Source organism: Ranitomeya variabilis, chromosome 5 (genome assembly GCF_051348905.1).
Source record: "Ranitomeya variabilis isolate aRanVar5 chromosome 5, aRanVar5.hap1, whole genome shotgun sequence".
NCBI classification, from domain to species: Eukaryota; Metazoa; Chordata; class Amphibia; order Anura; family Dendrobatidae; genus Ranitomeya; species Ranitomeya variabilis.
The window spans coordinates 206,319,338-206,340,832 of NC_135236.1; the positions used below are offsets into that span (position 1 = coordinate 206,319,338).

Here is a 21,495-nt window from a genome sequence, read left to right on the forward strand (position 1 = left end):
GTAGGAATTGGGGGACTCCCTCTATTACATCCCTGTACCCTATTACAGCATATAGATGAGTGTTGTCTAAAGCGGATAATCTTCTTCAAAGGACTTTGTCAGCAGGTTTTTGCTACGTAATCTGAAAGAAGCATGAGAGTGTCACATATCAGGCTGTGTGCTGTTTATTTATACTGAAGGTTTTATCACCTGATGATAATCATTGTCTACTGCAGATTGTACATGCTAGTCCAACCCCGCCCCCTCCTGTGATAATCAGTTCACTGTCTATAAACAATGTAAATAGAGAGCCTGGTGTGGATGAATTTGGCTTTCTCAGCTCTGCTGCACCGCAAAATCTAAAAACTATGAATTACATCAGAACGGCTGCAACGAGTAAACTAAGTAATACATCATTGGATTCAGGGTCTCTTTGCCTACTTCAGACGAGATAGCCAAAACCTGCTGACCGATTCCCTTTAAAATGTTATAATTCCCCACACCAATATCCTACTGACTGAACAATCGTAATGAACTAAATGAACTTACTCTTTTAGTCCAGTCTCGCCACTGTTTCCAGAGACTTCAGATAAAACAGAAACAGCAGAAGGTGAATGTCCATCAACCAGACTAATTGAAGGTAGACTGGGGGAAAAGCAGAGTCCATAGGGTTCTAGGCTTAAGACTGAGAAAAGAGAAACTTTATAACCAACAATAAAAACATACAATTTCCTTATTCCTAGTAAAGCTACACTACTGAACTAATACAGAGACAAGGTTAGAACAAAAGTCAAAATAAGCACAAAATAATACCAAGGCCGAGGGGGGCAAAGGCCTCGCCCCCTAAATATATGCATAAATGCACAAAGGTACATCAATTAGTGTACTACTCCTGAAATAGTAGGAACAAAAAGCAACAGAGTAGAGCAAACACCAGACAGTAAAATAAAAACCAAAAGAATCATTTAGTAAGTCAAAATTACATACAAATACTATTTAGCCAAAACATATGGGCACAAAAGAGGAGAAAAAGTACAAGGACCTGCTGGTACAGCAGGCTGACCGGATGGAAAGAATAGTAAAAACGCCAAAGGTGAGTAAGCAAAGGACCTAAATATATGGAGTGCATTTATAAACATCTCAGTAATAAAAGGTACATGCAAAAAAGGAGGGGGCTGCTAATAAATATCATAGAGTACATCCCACGTAACAAGCCCCCCAAGAAAAGATCACAAGTACCCCAAAAAGTGTTTATAACTCACCCATAATAGCTGACAAGTATGGGTCAGCCTGCTGGCACCCCTTGACGCGCGTTTCGCGTATGTGCTTCTTCAAGATTCCCCTTCTTGAAGAAGCACATACGTGAAACTACATGTGATTTTAAAACAAGAATTAATCAACACCGACATACCATAAGGAAAAAACGTATGGACCTGCCAGTCTCCAAACACTTTGCAGAAAAATTACATACTGAAAAACCGTTACGTTTCCGGATTATAGATATGATACCTATTCAAAAGGAGAGGGGGTGATCGGGTACGGTTGCTCAAAAGGAGGGAATTGGAGTGGATAACAAGATTAACACTCTAAAACCATATGGCCTTAATGTGGACTTCAAATTAAATCAGATTATTTAGAATACAGTGATGTTAGTATTCCTTCTCACATCATTTTTTACTTGTCTTTGTATATAATGAATTTGTTGCTCTTTGGATAAAAAAAAATGATGATTATTATTTTTTTTTTTTCAGGTGTCCCATCCTATGAAGCGAATACAATCAAAAATATTATATTTTTTCTTTTATTCATGTTTTTCACTTATTAATATGCTGGCTTACGTTTATAGTTACCTTTTTATAATTTTTTCACTAAACCATACATCATCCTTTCTATTTGATGGAACTAAAATTTACATCTGGCTTATTTAATAAAAATAAGAAAAATTAAAAAGATTAAAAAAAAATAATAATAAAAAAAATAAATAAATAAAAAATAAGTTGCTGGAAGCCATTTTGGCTTGGTTCTGTTCTTGTGTGAATATGCACCTTAAGGGATCTATATGGTGTGACCAAAGATTTGTGGTAGTTTTGTGTCATATGCAATGGATAAGAGAAACACGGGGGACCATCCGCCCCCTAAGGTCTCTATGTTCATGCGTAGGAATGGGATGCACCACTTAATTGGAGAGGGTTTCCCGTACCTAGTGACACTAATTAGAGCTTATGTCCTGACCCTCTAAGTTTGGCGGCACATCCAAATTTGTTCCATAAGAGAATTGTGGTGCGTTTCTATTTGATCTTAGAGACATGTAGCTTCCTTCTAGTTATCTTCAAATAAGCCCCTTTTCAATTGTCTATTGATCCTCTATGGAAAGCAACTTGGTGATGTAGAGATTGGTGTAATTTTTGTATTTTTTAATTTATTTTTTATAATTTTGTAGCGTTTTGTCAGCTACATAGGTGATTACCTTAACCAATATGGCGCCGTCGTCTTCAGAGCGGCTCTGCGCAACTGCGGCTCTAAGCAGTATGCGTCTTTTTTGACACAAACGTCACTGACATGCGCAGTCGATACATGAGGACGTCGAAGACCGGGCGTGCATGAAAAAGATATAATTGTCAGTTCGCTCTAATCATGTTTCATGGGACTGGGACACCTGGAGTATTTTTATTGATTATTTAACATATTTTAACTATAATCACATAACTTAAATGTAGTAATAATGAATTTAAAAAAAATCATTTCAATGTGCACAGATGCACTTTATTCATCAACTATCACTAAAGCACTTTTTATCAGTATTATATTATAACACTTAATGAATTTACTAATGAGAAATGTATGTGTTCTATATAAAAGTTTGTCTCACTCATGTGTTCACTCCTTGAAAAAGGATAATACATCCAAAACGTTGCCACGCTGTTTGGGCAATAAAGTCCACTTTCTTTCTTCAGTTTTTTGTCTGGTTTTATATATATATATATATATATATATATATATATATATATATATATATATATATATATATATATATATATATATATATATATATATATATATATATATATATATATATACACACACACATATATATACACACACACATATATATATACACACATATATATATACACATATATATATATATATATATATATATATATATATATATATATATATATATATATACACACACACACACACACACACACACACACACACACACACACACACATATATATATATATATATATACACATACATACATACATACATACATATATATATACATACATACAGGTCCTTCTCAAAAAATTAGCATATAGTGTTAAATTTCATTATTTACCATAATGTAATGATTACAATTAAACTTTCATATATTATAGATTCATTATCCACCAACTGAAATTTGTCAGGTCTTTTATTGTTTTAATACTGATGATTTTGGCCTACAACTCCTGATAACCCAAAAAACCTGTCTCAATAAATTAGCATATCAAGAAAAGGTTCTCTAAACGACCTATTACCCTAATCTTCTGAATCAACTAATTAACTCTAAACACATGCAAAAGATACCTGAGGCTTTTAAAAACTCCCTGCCTGGTTCATTACTCAAAACCCCCATCATGGGTAAGACTAGCGACCTGACAGATGTCAAGAAGGCCATCATTGACACCCTCAAGCAAGAGGGTAAGACCCAGAAAGAAATTTCTCAACAAATAGGCTGTTCCCAGAGTGCTGTATCAAGGCACCTCAATGGTAAGTCTGTTGGAAGGAAACAATGTGGCAGAAAACGCTGTACAACGAGAAGAGGTGACCGGACCCTGAGGAAGATTGTGGAGAAGGACCGATTCCAGACCTTGGGGAACCTGAGGAAGCAGTGGACTGAGTCTGGTGTGGAAACATCCAGAGCCACCGTGCACAGGCGTGTGCAGGAAATGGGCTACAGGTGCCGCATTCCCCAGGTAAAGCCACTTTTGAACCATAAACAGCGGCAGAAGCGCCTGACCTGGGCTACAGAGAAGCAGCACTGGACTGTTGCTAAGTGGTCCCAAGTACTTTTTTCTGATGAAAGCAAATTTTGCATGTCTTTCGGAAATCAAGGTGCCAGAGTCTGGAGGAAGACTGGGGAGAAGGAAATGCCAAAATGCCTGAAGTCCAGTGTCAAGTACCCAGTCAGTGATGGTGTGGGGTGCCATGTCAGCTGCTGGTGTTGGTCCACTGTGTTTCATCAAGGGCAGGGTCAATGCAGCTAGCTATCAGGAGATTTTGGAGCACTTCATGCTTCCTGGCACCTGCTCACAGTGCCAAAACCACTGGTAAATGGTTTACTGACCATGGTATTACTGTGCTCAATTGGCCTGCCAACTCTCCTGACCTGAACCCCATAGAGAATCTGTGGGATACTGTGAAGAGAAAGTTGAGAGACGCAAGACCCAACACTCTGGATGAGCTTAAGGCCGCTATTGAAGCATCCTGGGCCTCCATAACATCTCAGCAGTGTCACAGGCTGATTGCCTCCATGCCACGCCGCATTGAAGCAGTCATTTCTGCCAAAGGATTCCCGACCAAGTATTGAGTGCATAACTGAACATTATTATTTGATGGTTTTTTTGTTTGTTATTAAAAAAACACTTTTATTTGATTGGACGGTTTAAATATGCTAATTTATTGAGACAGGTTTTTTGGGTTATCAGGAGTTGTAGGCCAAAATCATCAGTATTAAAACAATAAAAGACCTGACAAATTTCAGTTGGTGGATAATGAATCTATAATATATGAAAGTTTAATTGTAATCATTACATTATGGTAAATAATGAAATTTAACACTATATGCTAATTTTTTGAGAAGGACCTGTATATATATATACACATATATTATAATTAAATATATATATATCTACTAGGTGGTAGCCCGAATCTAACGCATCGGGTATTTTAGAATATGTATGCAGTTTATTTATGAAGATTTTCGACCGATTAGCGAAGCGTGGCTCAAATTCCGCGCCAATTTGCGGCTGGACTGCGCCTGTCGCTGATTGTTCGTGGCCGGCCACGTAGTATATAGCACAGCCACGTAGTATATAGCACAGCCACGTAGTATATAGCACAGCCACGTAGTATATAGCACAGCCCACGGAGTGTATAACAGCCCACATAGCATGTAACACAGCCACGGCGTGTATAACAGCCCACATAGCATATAACACAGCCACGTAGTGTATAGCACAGCCCACGCACTACATTGCACAGCCCACGCACTACATTGCACAGCCCACGCACTACATTGCACAGCCCACGCACTACATTGCACAGCCCACGCACTACATTGCACAGCCCACGCACTACATTGCACAGCCCACGCACTACATTGCACAGCCCACGCACTACATTGCACAGCCCACGCACTACATTGCACAGCCCACGCACTACATTGCACAGCCCACGCACTACATTGCACAGCCCACGCACTACATTGCACAGCCCACGCACTACATTGCACAGCCCACGCACTACATTGCACAGCCCACGCACTACATTGCACAGCCCACGCACTACATTGCACAGCCCACGCACTACATTGCACAGCCCACGCACTACATTGCACAGCCCACGCACTACATTGCACAGCCCACGCACTACATTGCACAGCCCACGCACTACATTGCACAGCCCACGCACTACATTGCACAGCCCACGCACTACATTGCACAGCCCACGCACTACATTGCACAGCCCACGCACTACATTGCACAGCCCACGCACTACATTGCACAGCCCACGCACTACATTGCACAGCCCACGCACTACATTGCACAGCCCACGCACTACATTGCACAGCCCACGCACTACATTGCACAGCCCACGCACTACATTGCACAGCCCACGCACTACATTGCACAGCCCACGCACTACATTGCACAGCCCACGCACTACATTGCACAGCCCACGCACTACATTGCACAGCCCACGCACTACATTGCACAGCCCACGCACTACATTGCACAGCCCACGCACTACATTGCACAGCCCACGCACTACATTGCACAGCCCACGCACTACATTGCACAGCCCACGCACTACATTGCACAGCCCACGCACTACATTGCACAGCCCACGCACTACATTGCACAGCCCACGCACTACATTGCACAGCCCACGCACTACATTGCACAGCCCACTTAGTACATTGCACAGCCCACTTAGTACATTGCACAGCCCACTTAGTACATTGCACAGCCCACTTAGTACATTGCACAGCCCACTTAGTATATTGCACAGCCCACTTAGTATATTGCACAGCCCACTTAGTATATTGCACAGCCCACTTAGTATATTGCACAGCCCACTTAGTATATTGCACAGCCCACTTAGTATATTGCACAGCCCACTTAGTATATTGCACAGCCCACTTAGTATATTGCACAGCCCACTTAGTATATTGCACAGCCCACTTAGTATATTGCACAGCCCACTTAGTATATTGCACAGCCCACTTAGTATATTGCACAGCCCACTTAGTATATTGCACAGCCCACTTAGTATATTGCACAGCCCACTTAGTATATTGCACAGCCCACTTAGTATATTGCACAGCCCACTTAGTATATTGCACAGCCCACTTAGTATATTGCACAGCCCACTTAGTATATTGCACAGCCCACGTAGTATATTGCACAGCCCACGTAGTATATAGCCCAGCCATGTAGTATATAGCCCAGCCATGTAGTATATAGCCCAGCCATGTAGTATATAGCCCAGCCATGTAGTATATAGCCCAGCCATGTAGTATATAGCCCAGCCATGTAGTATATAGCCCAGCCATGTAGTATATAGCCCAGCCATGTAGTATATAGCCCAGCCATGTAGTATATAGCCCAGCCATGTAGTATATAGCCCAGCCATGTAGTATATAGCCCAGCCATGTAGTATATAGCCCAGCCATGTAGTATATAGCCCAGCCATGTAGTATATAGCCCAGCCATGTAGTATATAGCCCAGCCATGTAGTATATAGCCCAGCCATGTAGTATATAGCCCAGCCATGTAGTATATAGCCCAGCCACATAGTATATTGCCCAGCTATGTAGTATATTGCCCAGTGACGTAGTATTCAGCACAGAGCCACGTAGTATATTGCCCAGCCACGTAGTATATAGCCCAGCCATGTAGTATATAGCCCAGCCATGTAGTATATTGCCCAGTGACGCAGTAGATTGCCCAGTGACGTAGTATTCAGCACAGAGCCACGTAGTATATAGCCCAGCCACGTAGTATATTGCCCAGCTATGTAGTATATTGCCCAGTGATGTAGTATTCAGCACAGAGCCACGTAGTATATAGCCCAGCCATGTAGTATATAGCCCAGTCATGTAGTATATTGCCCAGTGACGCAGTATATTGCCCAGTGACGTAGTATTCAGCACAGAGCCACGTAGTATATTGCCCAGCCATGTAGTATATTGCCCAGCTATGTAGTATATTGCCCAGTGACGTAGTATATTGCCCAGTGACACGGTATATTGCCCAGTGACGCAGTATATTGCCCAGTAACGTAGTGTTCAGCAAACCCACGTAGTATATTGCCCAGCCATGTAGTATATTGCCCAGCCATGTAGTATATTGCCCAGTGACGTAGTATATTGCCCAGTGACGTAGTATATTGCCCAGTGACGTAGTATACAGCACAAAGCCACGTAGTATATTGCACAGAGCCACGCAGTATATTGCACAGCGATGTAGTATACAGCACAGAGCCACGTAGTATATTGCCCAGCCACATAGTATATTGCCCAGCCACGTATGTCACAGGTTAAAAAATAAAAAATAAACATACTCACCTTCCGATCCGAGGGCCCCTTGTAGTTCTAACATACTCACCATACTTGTAGTTCTGTCACCTGTGCGAGGTACAGGCGGCAGCTTCCGGTCCCAGCCTGCTCACGCAGGCGCGCAGGGCCTGTGATGACGTCGCGGTCACATGACCGTGACGTCATGGCAGGTCCTTCTGCCAGACCATCCGGGCCAACGGAACGTGTCGGTTGCATCTCGAGGAGCGGGAAAGGTGGCGTAGGTGAGTATATAATCATTTTTTATTTTTTTTATTATTTTTAACATTAGATGTTTTTACTATTGGTGCTGCATAGGCTGCGTCAATAGTAAAAAAAACTTGGTCACACAGGGTTAATAGAAGCGGTAACGGAGTGCGTTACCCGCGGCATAACGCGGTCCGTTACCGCCGGCATTAACCCTGTGTGAGCCTGGGGTGTATGCGGGCGCCGGGCAGTGAGTGCGGGGAGTAAGGAGCGGCCATTTTCTTCCGGACTGTGCGCGTCGCTGATTGGTCGCGGCAGCCATGACAGGCAGCTGGCGAGACCCATCAGCGAACGAATAACTGCGACAGACAGACAGACAGAAGGACAGACAGACGGAAGTGACCCTTAGACAATTATATAGTACACTAGATTGAGGCCCGATTCTAACGCATCGGGTATTCTAGAATATGCATGTCCCTGTAGTATATGGGCAATGATGATTCCAGAATTCGCGGCAGACTGTGCCCGTCGCTGATTGGTCAAGGCAACCTTTATGACATCATCGTCGCCATGGCAACCATTATGACATCTACGTCGATACTGTGCCCGTCGCTGATTGGTCGAGGCCCAGGCGGCCTCGACCAATCAGAGACGCGGGATTTCCAGGACAGACAGAAAAACCCTTAGACAATTATAAACAGTATATAGATATACACACTCACACACACACGGCTTGACTGCTATCACAGAAATTATTAATGATTGTATGTTATCAATGCTGTAGAATTATATTTATATATACACAGTATAAAAGTAATAATTGCCATGAGTCAAATGTTCTTAGGTGGAGGTTAGTAGCCAGAGAGCAGCACTCACCAGGAGGTCGTTGCAATGTTATAGCCATGTTATTAAGACTCTATCCTCTTAAACAGAAGTGGTTGCTCGGATGAAATCTGTTTTCCCATCTGGTCTATATTCGTACTGTGGCAATGAACCTTAAGTAAACTCTGGATTACATCAGAGCTGGATAAGATTACATTTGATCCATTTCAGTCACAATATTTTTCACACACCAAGCATCTCTAGCATCATGACCTCTTCATATACAAGTGCTTCTCACTAAATCAAAACGTTAATTTCATTTCTTCAATACAAAAAGTGAAACTCATATCATACAGAGTCATTACAGAGTGATCTATTTGTAAGTGTTTATTTCTGTTAATGTTGATGATTATGGCTTACAGCCAATGAAAACCCAAAAGTTATTATCTCAGTAAATTAGAATAATTAACAAAAACACCTGCAAAGGTTTCCTAAGCATTTAAAAAGGTACCTTAAGGCCCCGTCTCACATAGCGAGATCGCTAGCGAGATCGCTGCTGAGTCACAAGTTTTGTGACGCAACAGCGACCTCCATAGCGATCTCGCTATGTGTGACACGTACCAGCGATCAGGCCCCTGCTGCGAGATCGCTGGTCGTGTCGGAATGGCCTGGACCTTTTTTTGGTCGTTGAGGCCCCGCTGACATCGCTGAATCGGTGTGTGTGACACCGATCCAGCGATGTCTTCACTGGTAACCAGGGTAAACATCGGGTTACTAAGCGCAGGGCCGCGCTTAGTAACCCGATGTTTACCCTGGTTACCAGCGTAAATGTAAAAAAAAACAAACAGTACATACTCGCCTTTCGGTGTCCAGGTCCCTTGCCGTCTGCTTCCTGCTCTCACTGACTGCCGGCCGTACAGTGAGAAGTGAGAGCACAGCAGTGACGTCACCGCTGCGCTCTCGCTGTACGGCCGGATCTCAGTCAGAGCAGGAAGTAGACGGCAAGGGACCTGGACACCGAAAGGCGAGTATGTACTGTTTGTTTTTTTTGGTAACCAGGGTAAACATCGGGTTACTAAGCGCGGCCCTGCGCTTAGTAACCCGATGTTTACCCTGGTTACCAGGGTGCTGCAGGGGGACTTCGGCATCGTTGAAGACAGTTTCAACGATGCCGAAGTCGTTCCCCTGATCGTTGGTCGCTGGAGAGAGCTGTCTGTGTGACAGCTCCCCAGCGACCACACAGCGACTTACCAACGATCACGGCCAGGTCATATCGCTGGTCGTGATCGTTGGTAAATCGCTATGTGAGACGGGGCCTTTAGTCTGTGTTTCAGTAGGTTCCACAATCATGGGGAAGACTGCTTACTTGACAAATGGCAGTCACTGACACACTCCACAAGGAGCGTAAGCCACAAAATGTCATTGCTAAAGAAGCTGTTCACAGAGTGCGGTATCCAAGCATATTAATGGAGAGTTGAGTGGAAGGAAAAAAAGTGTGGTAGAAAAAGGTGCACAAGCAACCGTGATAACCGCAACCTTGAAAGGATTGTTAAGAAAAGGCCATTCAAAAATTTGGGAGAGATTCACAAAGAGTGGACTGCTGCTGGAGTCATAGCTTTAAGAGCCATGACACACAAACCTATCCAGGACATGGGCTACAAGTGTCACATTCCTTGTGTCAAGCCACTCATGGCCAATAGACAATAGATTGTTGCTTAGTGGTCCAAGGTATTGTTTTCAGATGAAAGTAAATTTTGCATTTCATTTGGAAATCAAGGTCCCAGAGTCTGGAGGAAGAGTGGAGAGGCCACAATCCAAGCTGCTTGAGGTCTAGTGTAAAGTTTCCACAATTAGGGATGGTTTCAGGAGCCATGTCATCTGCTGGTGTAGGTCCACTGTGTTTTATCAAGACAAAAGTCAGCGCAGCCGTCTACCATTTAAGAGCACTTCATGCTTCCCTCTGCAAACAAGCTTTTTGAAGATGGAAATTTCATTCTCCTGCAGGACTTGGCACCTGCCCACACTGCCAAAAGTACCAATACCTGGTTTAAAAAAACAACAGTATCACTGGGCTATGAAAGCATCCTGGGCTTCCATAACACCTCAGCAGTGCCACATTTCAGTAGGCCAACATTTTGGACTTTAAAATCATTATTCAAGCTGGTATTATAAAGTATTCTAATTTACTGAGATAAAGACTTTTGGGTTTTCATATGGCCATAAGCCATAATCATTAACATTAACAGAAATAAACACTTGAAACAGCCTGCAGTGATCCTGAACCTACTGAACCGCCGCACAACCAGCTCTACCCTCTCCTAGTGTATCCTCACCCATCCCCTGCAGATTGTGAGCCCTCGCGGGCAGGGTCCTCCCTCCTTATGTACCCGTGTGCCTTGTTTTTTGCCCATGTTTAATGTATTTGTCTATGTTTGCCCCGTATTTCACATGCAAAGCGCCATGCAATAAATGGCGCTATAAAAATGTATAATAATAATAATAATAATAATAATAAATAGATCACTCTGTTTGTAATGACTCTATATACAGATGTGCTTAAAAGTTTACATACCCCAGCAGAATTTTTGGTTTCTTGGCCTTTGTTCTCCTTCGCCTCATTGGGGGACACAGACCGTGGCTGTATGCTGCTGCTGCCAATAGGAGGCTGACACAAAGTGATACAAAAAAAAGTTAGCTCCTCCCCTGCAGCATATACCTTCCTGCTGGCTCTCAGCTAGCCAGTTCTTGCTTAGTGTCTGTAGGAGGCACTTGGGTCTGGTTCAGACCCCATCGTTTTGATTTTATTTTTTTACTTTTCTGTAAATTTTTATTTTTTAATTAACGGAGTGAAGGAGGCGACGGATCCTTTCAAGGTTCCGATCTCCCCTGAACCAACAACAGGCGAGAACGTGGAGTGTCGCCTCCCCGTACCCTCTCCTGCGACATGGGAAGCCATGCCTGAGCTCACTTCAGGGGCGACGGTTCCTTCGAGTCCCGATCTCCCCATACCAGCAACGGGCAAGCACATAGAGTGTCGCCTCTATGTATCCTCTCCTGGAGCCAGGCCTATTGCCAGACAACTGGCCCTGTCCACCCGAGTGCTTGAACAACGTGGATGTACAGAGGCTCCTTCTCTTCGGCGTCCGAGCAGCCCCCACTGTCCCACCACTGTTAAAGCGGATGGCACAAGGAGGTGGACGGTTCCTCTCCACCTCCTTAACAAAGGAATGGTGGATTGAGGGTTATTGCTTTATCCCTGGACCGTCCACGCTGCAATACCTGACCTGCAGCAGAACAGCATAATGAGCGTTTTTCTCGGTGCTGTAACCCAGTCATCCACGGCGGCTCCATGCCAGGATGCGCACCAATGGTGAGTGGATCCAGTTGGCGATGGGCCCCTGCAGTGGCTTCCCTGTGGCCCACCTCCCTAAGGTAACGCTTCGGCCGGTTGCAAAAATTTACCCACCGGCTTCGGCCGATGTGTAGGCCGCATCCTGGAAGTCGCACCCGCACTATGGCGTGCTAAGGCAGCTCCGCCCATCTTTTCTGGCGTTTGCTGTCTGGCATGGGAGCGTTCGCTTTTCTTGGCCCAATGCCCCTCTATTCTGGAATTGTTCCCGCCGGCTGCAGAAATTTAGGCCCCGACTTGGGCCCATTCATGGAAGTCATGAGACTCCACCCACATCGCGTCTGTGGCTCCGCCCCCGAAATGGCTCCTCTCACTCTCTGCGAGACTTTATCACCTCTGCAACTCCTGGTGGCCATCTTGATCCACCCGGCCGGCAGGGGCGATGGTCTTTTGCATTAAAAGGGGCACAACGCTCTGCAGCCAGGTAAGGAAGTACTGCCCTCTTCCCTCCTGTACTTATATGAATGACCCGTATTACTCCCCGATCTTAATGGAGGTACATGACCAGTATTTCCTGGGTTTAAAGGCACATGATCAAGATTTCCTGGTCTAAAAGGCACATGACCAGCATTTCCTGGTCTTAAAGGGACATGACCAGTATTACCTGGTCTTAAAGGCACATGACTAGTATTACCTTGTCTTAAATGTACATGACCAGTCCGAAGCCGGTCACCCTAAATGAACTCGGGAACCCTCCGCCGCCGATCCCAGCTTATCCCAGAGTACCTAGTTCCCCTGAGTGGGCTTCATCACTGCCACATCCCATGGCTCCTCTGATCAAGAGATTGAAGCTCTCCGTGAACCGCTTGTGGCTCGGAGTGCTCACAGGACCGGCATACATGGTTCCTCTCCTACATGGCAGCCGTCGGCTAGCAGGGGCCGCAAGTATTCTAGAAACGTACAAGCGTCTAGAAAATGGAAGCTTTATTTCCTTATCTCCCTCACCAAGGATTTGCTGAGAACAAGACTCTGATATGGATTGGATACTGCCTTGGATCTGGACTCGCCAGAGCTTCAGAAAAGAGTGAATTTGCCTATTTATATCATCAACCAATCTCTGTAGATTGATGAGGGCTACGGTTCTACTCTAGATCACGCAGTGTCCCTCATAAGGAGACTAAACTCCCTCGCAGAGCATTTGTCCTTCACCCGGACAGGGAGCGTCTGGATAAGTGATTCACTGGACAGAAGCCTCTGCAGGCGTGGAGCCAATATGCAAACACGTGGGGTGTCCCCTCCACGTATACCCCTCAACGATGTGGGATGCCATGCCTGGTCTGATTCTTAGGGTCGACGGGTCCTTTTAAAGGGCACCGATCTCCCCACACCATCAATAGACGAGCACATGGAGTGTCGCCTCCATGTATACTCTTCTGCAGCCAGGCCTAACACCGGAACCAGCCCTGTCCACCCAGTGACCTGAACTCTGTGGATGTATAGTGGCACCCTTTTTTGGTGTCTGAGCACCCCTCTCTGCATTTCCACTATTTAGCAGATGATGCAAGAAGGCGGACGATCCCTCTTCAAATTCCCTGTTAAGAGCATGGTGGATCGAGGGTTCATCATTTTAACTCCGCACTGTCAAAAGAGAGCGGAGGTAGAAAGAAATGGCTTTTCCTGACCTTCTGGATGCAGCCGCCCATTCAGCCACTTGGCAGATTAACCGGGTTTGTCTACCAGTATTCCTGCCCGATGGGTCATCAATTACAATTACAGAGGACTGTCAGATGGCAAATCTGGTTTGTTCCATCTTGCAGCCTCGGGTTGAGTGGTCTACCCTTCCTTAGCCACCGCATGGGTTGCTAGAGCAATGGTCTCCTGTTCGGAGACCTTAACTACTTTGATTCACATCCAGTAACCTTTTCCCGAAGACAGTACAGCTGGTCAATCAAATTTCTTGAGCGGGAGACTATCTGGTTCACGCCTCTCGGATGCAGCTAGCTGCGCGGCGCTGTCAGCAGCAAATGCCATTACACCCAGAAGGGCATTATAGCTCAGAGTATGGAAGCATACTCTGCATTCAAAAAGCCTCTGTCATCACTCCCTAGGATCGCATATTTCTTATAGACCCAACCAGCAGTGGAAGAATTGTCCAGGACGGTCTAGATCTAAGGGATCTTGGTTCCAAAAAGGGGGACCGAAAAGTAAGACCGATCCTGGACCTCAAACTTTTACTAAGCTGGACAAGGTCATCGGATGGAGTTTCTCCGCTCAGCCATTACTTCAACGAATAAAGGATGGAGTTTCTGGCATCCACCGACATGCTACCCTTCGCATTCCTATTGTCCCCTCTTCAAAAATTCCTTCGCTTTCCCTTTCGCAAACAGCATTTTCAAGTCACGACCTTGTCCTTCGGCCTTGCTACCGCACCCTGATTGTTCTCAAGGGTCATGGCGGCTGTCATGTTCCTCTTGCAACCTAGAGTCGTGGTCGTCCTGCCCTATCCAGTCGACTTTCTAGCCTCTCTTCCAGAACTACGCTGAGTCGTCTATATCAATTGCTATACCCTCTCTCTCCTGGGCTGGCAGCTTCGTCTAGACAGGTTTTTCCTCTTTTCCAGCCCAGCAGATATCCTTTTTTAGGATGATCCTACACACTTCCAAAGGGTTGGCATTTCTCCCTTGAGACAAGGCCGTGGCCCTTCAACTCATAACTCATTTACTTGATCACTCATTCCATTCGATTTGCTGGGAGTGTCATGAGGAAAAATGGTGACAGCAATGGAAGCCGTTTCCTTTGCTCCGCTCGTTTTCTGTAGGTCAAACAGGCTTTCAGAGGGTAGTCTCTGAGCTTCTTCCTCATCTAGGGGAGTTCCTTCCGGTTCAATGATTATTAGTGACTACCGATGCCAGCCTTCTTCTCCCAATCTTTGTTCTGGGGATCCGAACGATATGGCTAGTCCTACAGCAGGTCCTCTGCCTTCTGGCGAGCCACCCCATCCGAATTCAATTGGATAATGCCACCGCTGTGCCATACGTCAATCATCTAGCAGGTACCCACGGTCAGGCATCATGGACAAAGTACCTCACATTCTCTGATGGGCCGAGATCTATCATTCAGTGATCTCGGCAGTACACATCCCAGGAGTAGATCTCTGGGCGGTAGACTTCCTCAGCCATCAGGGTCCCGCCTCAAGTGAGTGAGAACTTCACCCAGAAGTCTTCATCAGATTTGCCTTCACTGGGGCACTCCAGATGTAGATCGGATGATGTCCAGACTGAACGCCAATGTACTCGTGTTCATGGTTCGGCCTCAAGATCCAAAAGCCATTGCAGTGAATGCTCTGGTTCTTCCGTGGTACCAGTTTCCATAACCCCTCTTCCCCTACTTCCGAGAGTCGTTTGGAAGCAGGAAGGGTCCCAGTGGTCCTGGGAGATCCGCTCGGATCACGTTAGGTTTTTTGTTTGTGGAGCTAGTACTTTTTCCGTCTAATTGCAACGAAACTGCAAGTATGGACTTCCTCGCCGGGAGTTTTCACATGTGGTCCTTCCCTTTCACGTACCATTAGATTTTTGGGACCTTAAAAGGGAACCTGTCACCCCCCCAGGCATTTTTAACTGAAGGAGCCACTAATGCTGCATTCTGTCAAGGCTCTCTTAGTTGGTGTCCCTGCCAACGCTGAAATAAACGTTTTTATAATTTGTCCCTCATACCACTATTTTGTCAGGGGGGGCATGCCTTTCCCCCCTGACACAAACGCCTCCCAGCCATCACTCAGGGCCTCCGGGCGCTGCCTCCATTTCCTTCATGAATGTTCCCGGCGCCTACGCTGTAAGTTCGAAGGGCAGCGCAGACCGCATGCCTGAAAAAAAAAGGGGGTTCTGGGAGTCTTACAGTACACTCTTTTCTGATCCGGACAGACTTTATCAGGGAAGGTCGCCCCTTTTGTCTCTGCGATCTCTTCATCCTGACAAGTCTTCGGAGCTAGACACTCTGTTCTTTCAGACTATTTTCCTTATTACCATCAAGGCAAGGTTGCCCTCAGGCCATCTCTGTCCCTTCTTACCATGGTGGTATTGTATTCCCAATGTTACGAGGGCATCTTTTTTCATCTTTCGGCCCCAGTCCTCAAAATGGGATGGGTTCTCCATATTCTGGACGAAGTGAGTACTCTGAGTAGGTAAGTATCGTGCACGGCATCCATCCGAAGAGTGGACACCTTATTTGGGCTTCCTGACGGTCAGAGGAAGGCTTCCTGATGGTTACAGGAAGGAGTTAGCCATTTCATCGGCCATGTTAGCCTGGTGGATTCGTTACTCCATCCAGGAGTCCTTCCGGGTTAGACGTCAGCCTAATTCCTCTCCACTCTGTCGATCGAGGTTTCTTGGGCTCTAGGCACCAGGCGTAGGTAAAGCACGCCTGGAAGCTTGCGGGTTCGTCCAGTCAGCATGCAGTCTTGGAGCGCTATAATTCCCAGACTTCCGCAGATGTGAGTCTGGACAGGTGGACTCTGGAGGCCGCAGAGTCGCACTTGTAAGTAGTGGTTACACAGGGCCTGATCTGATGTTGTACCCACCCAGGGACTGCTTTGGGACGTCTGTGTCCACCAAGGAGGCGAAGGAGAAATAGGGATTTTTGTGTTCTCACTGTAAAATCCTTTTCTCTGAGCCATTCTTTGGGGGACACAGCTCCCACCCTGTTATTAGCTTCTGCTTGTTTTATAGTTTGACATGCTACACTCTCATATATAATGTGACATGCTATACTTTATGTTGTTATTGATCTCCTACTGCTTTTGCACCGAACTGGTTAGCCGGGAGCCAGCAGGAAGGTGTATACTGCAAAGGAGGAGCTAACTTTTCTTGTATCACTTCGTGTCAGCCTCCTATTGGCAGCAGCAGCATACACCCACGGTCTGTGTCCCCCAATGAATGGCTCGGAGAAATGGATTTTACGGTGAGTACACAAAAATCCCTATTTCAGAGAATATGAATGATAACACCAAAACTTTTTCTCCACTTCTGGTTAGTGGTTTGGTGAAGCCATTTATTGTCTAACATCTGTGTTTTCTTTTTTTAAATCATAATGACAACCCAAAACATCCAAATGACCCTTATCAAAAGTTCACATACCCTGGTGATTTTGGCCTGATAACATGCACAGAAGGGATCCAGACAGACTCTTGCATCTTTCATCCAGCCACTGACGTTTCTGGATTGAGGGTAAGCAAAAGAATTGTCAACAGATCTACGGGAAAAGGTAGTTTAACTGTATAAAACTGGAAAGGGATACAAAAAGCACGAAGAAAAATTGGCTGCATGGTCTAGTCGCCAGAAGAAAGCCATTACTGCACAAATGCCACAAAGTATCTCACCTACAATACGCAAAACAGCACAGAGACTAGCCTCAAAACTTCTGGAACAAGGTACGGTAATTTGGAGTGATGAGGCCAAAATTGAAATTTTTGGCCACAACCATAAACGTTACATTTGGAGAGAAGTCAACAAGGCCTATTATGAAAAGAACACCATTCCTACTGTAAAGCATGGAGGTGGATCGCTGATGTTTTAGGGATGTGTGAGCTACAAAGGCACAGGAAACTTGGTCAAAGTTGAAGGAAACATGAATGCAGAGCGCTATTAGCAAATACTGGAGGCAAATTTGCAATCATCAGCCCGGAAGCTGCACGTGGGACGTACTTCCAACATGACAACAATCCAAAACACAAGGCCAAGTTGACCTGTCATTGGCTACAGCAGAACAAAGAGAACGTTCTGGAGTGGCCATCTTAGTCTCCTGACCTCAATATCATAAAGCCACTCTAGGGAGATCTCAAGCACGCAATTCGTGCTAGACAGCCCAGGAATTTACAGGAACTGCAGGCTTTTTGCCCAGAAGAGTGGGTAGCTTTACCATCTAAGAAAATAAAAAACCTCATCCACATCTACCACAAAAGACTTCAAGCTGTCATTGATGTTAGAGGGGGCAATACACGGTATTAAGAAATGGGGTATGTGAACTATTGAGCAGGGTCATTTGGATGTTTTGGGTTGTCATTATGATTTAAAAAGAGAAAACACAGTAGTCTGACAAATAGCTTCACCCAACCACTAACCATGAGCGGAGAAAGTTTTGGTGTTATCATTCATATTCTCTGAAAAAAGGCCAAGAAAGCAAAAATTCTGCCGGGGTATGTAAACTTTTGAGCACAACTGTAATATAGGAGTTTCACTTTTTGTATTGAAGAACTGAAATAAATTAACTTTCTAATGATATTTTAATTTTGTGAGAAGCACTTGTAATTGAAGTACAGTTCCATCAGAAAAAGGCCAGACTTCCACAAGCCTATAAGCGTCATTCTCCGGTCAGGAGACCCATACTAGGACCGTGAAACATGGATGTGTGATTTCAGCCTTAAAAACAATTCTTTATAGACAGCTGTATGATGTAGTGAAAAGCATTCTTTTCAAAATTCTACATCTTATGTCTAAGATGGGGAAAAAGATGGAATGTTTTTTTTGTTTTTTTTAAGGACCTTTCACTAAATTTTTCATGTTGAAATGGACTCACAATGTAATAGTGGCTGCAGAGTGGCTCTTGAAGACCGTAGTTGGGGAACACTGCTGTAAGTATAGGAACACACAGATCTGCATTGTAGCTATACACATAAACCGTATACTATTCACTATGAAAATGAGCAAAAACGCTTTACTTTTTTAAAAAAATTTACTGGGAGAAATAAAAATGTTGCAAAAGTAAAGGTAAACCCCTTCAACTTGCGCAAGTTTCAGATTATTTCCTTTAATTCCCGACTTACTTTATTTGGGTCTTAAATGTCCTCTATTTCCAGCTGTAAATTTGTGTACAATTTCCAAATTTAATAAAATTAATTTAATTTTACTGGATGCATAAAATGACTTCACCACCATTTCTGCTTGACAAACATTTAGCATTACGTACTGTCAGGTTTCGCTCAGGACCACAGTATTACACAGTTTTATAGTGTAATCCAATATCAACTTGAAACAAAAAAAACACTGGATAATTACCAAAAGCATCTAGTACTCTTCCAAAATATGCACAGCATGAAATACAAGTCAAGGAGTAGAGAAAAGGCAACATTATAGTCATTGGCTACGTTTCAAGCCTAATAAGTGCAATTATTTTACAGGTCTACAGATCACATCCTCAAATATGCCAGATTTCATCTAAATAGAAAAGTGATAACATACAGTCCACTAACGTAATTTGCCTGTTCTTAAAATATGCCATTCCCTCTGGTCCTGGGCTTTGGGCCCAGTTGGATGTTCTGCCCAAATCCCATGTTTTAGGACTTCAGTGAGAAGCCCCATTGGCGTCACTGACATGTGGCAAAAGATGCAATGTGAACCCGGCCCAAGTGCCCCATTAGTCAATTAAGTCTGCCAACAGGGGCCTGAGAAGTTATGCAGGATCTCTGAAGCGGCAACGGGATCAGCGGGATCAGGAGGAAGATTGCTTATATTTGAAGAATGAGACCCAATATCAGCATGGGTTTACTAGGGACCGTTCATGTCAGACTAATCTGATCGATTTCTATGAAGAGGTAAGTTCTGGACTGGACCAAGGGAACCCAGTGGACGTAGTGTATATGGACTTTAAGCTTTTGATACGGTGCCACACAAAAGGTTGATATATAAAATGAGAATAATGGGGATAGGGGAAAATATGTGTAAGTGGGTTAAGAGCTGGCTCAGGGATAGGAAACAAAGGGTTGTTATTAATGGAGCACACTCGGACACGGTTAGCAGTGGGGTACCACAGGGGTCAGTATTGGGCCCTCTTCTTTTTAACATATTTATTAATGACCTTGTAGGGGGCATACAGAGTAGAATTTCAATATTTGCAGATGACACTAAACTGTGCAGGGTAATCCATACAGAGGAGGACGATTTTATATTACAGGATGATTTATGTAAACTAGAAGCTTGGGCTGATAAATGGCAAATGAGCTTTAATGGGGATAAATATAAGGTCATGCACATGGGTAGAAGAAATAAGATGTATAACTATATGCTTAATTCTAAAACTCTAGTCAAAACCGTCAAAGAAAAAGACCTGGGAGTATGGGTGGATGACAAACTCATATTCAGTGGCCAGTGTCAGGCAGCTGCTACAAAGGCAAATAAAATAATGGGATGTATTAAAAGAGGCATAGATGCTCATGAGGAGAACATAATTTTACCTCTATACAAGTCACTAGTGCGACCACACTTAGAATACTGTGCACAGTTCTGGTCTCCGGTGTATTAGAAAGACATGGCTGAACTGGAGCGGGTGCAGAGAAGAGCGACCAAGGTTATTAGAGGACTGGGGGTTCTGCAATACCAAGATAGGTTATTACACTTGGGGCTATTTAGTTTGGAAAAACGAAGGCTAAGGGGTTATCTTATGTTAATGTATAAATATATGAGGGGACAGTACAAAGACCTTTCTGACCTGAGACAGGGACAAGGGGACATCCTCTACGTCTGGAGGAAAGAAGGTTTAAGCACAATAACAGACGCGGATTCTTTACTGCAAGAGCAGTGAGACTATGGAACTCTCTGCCATATGATGTTGTAATGAGTGATTCATTACTTAAATTTAAGAGGGGACTGGATGCCTTTCTTGAAAATTATAATGTTACTGGTTATATATTAGATTTGTTGATAGGGAGTTGATCCAGGGAACTAGTCTTATTGCCGTTTGTGGAGTCAGGAAGGAATTTTTTTCCCCAATGTGGAGCTTACTCTTTGTCATATGGGTTTTTTTTGCCTTCTTCTGCATCAACATGTTAGGGCATGTTAGGTTAGGCTATGGGTTGAACTAGATGGACTTAAAGTCTTCCTTAAACCCTAATAACTATGTTACTATGTTACTATGTGAGACGGAAGGCACCAAAGTGGTTCAATGATTAGAAATACAGATTTTATCTTGTATTGCAAGTTCAGCTACACTAAAGTGAATGGTGCAGAGCTGCAATACCACATATTACCTGTACACATTGGTGGCAGAATTTGGAGGAAGGCTGCCATGTTTGTTTGTTTTTTTTTTAATCCTTGACTTATTATAATTTTTACTTCACAGTGTATCCTGTTATGGTATGTTTTCCCATTGATCGCAGTTCATAACAGTGAGTCAAGAAATCTTTTCAATTATCTTTAAGTGTTATAAAGGGCTTAGGTTGAAGTATATATGGAAAAGTTAAGAAACTTCCTCATATACTTTGTATTTTAATTCTTTACGATTAAAAAGGATTTTTCACCAAATTTTTCATGTTGAAGTAAGC

At 44.1% G+C, this 21,495-nt stretch overlaps 1 protein-coding gene across 1 annotated transcript in view; it reads right to left on the minus strand.

Moving 5' to 3' along the window:
* AP4E1 (adaptor related protein complex 4 subunit epsilon 1) overlaps positions 1 to 21,495 on the minus strand; it is a 128,805-nt gene that overhangs the window by 21,503 nt on the left and 85,807 nt on the right. Inside the window, exon 16 of the mRNA XM_077263745.1 lies at positions 529 to 664. Within this exon, the coding sequence (XP_077119860.1) occupies positions 529 to 664 (136 nt within the window). The remainder of the gene's footprint in view (positions 1 to 528; positions 665 to 21,495) is intronic.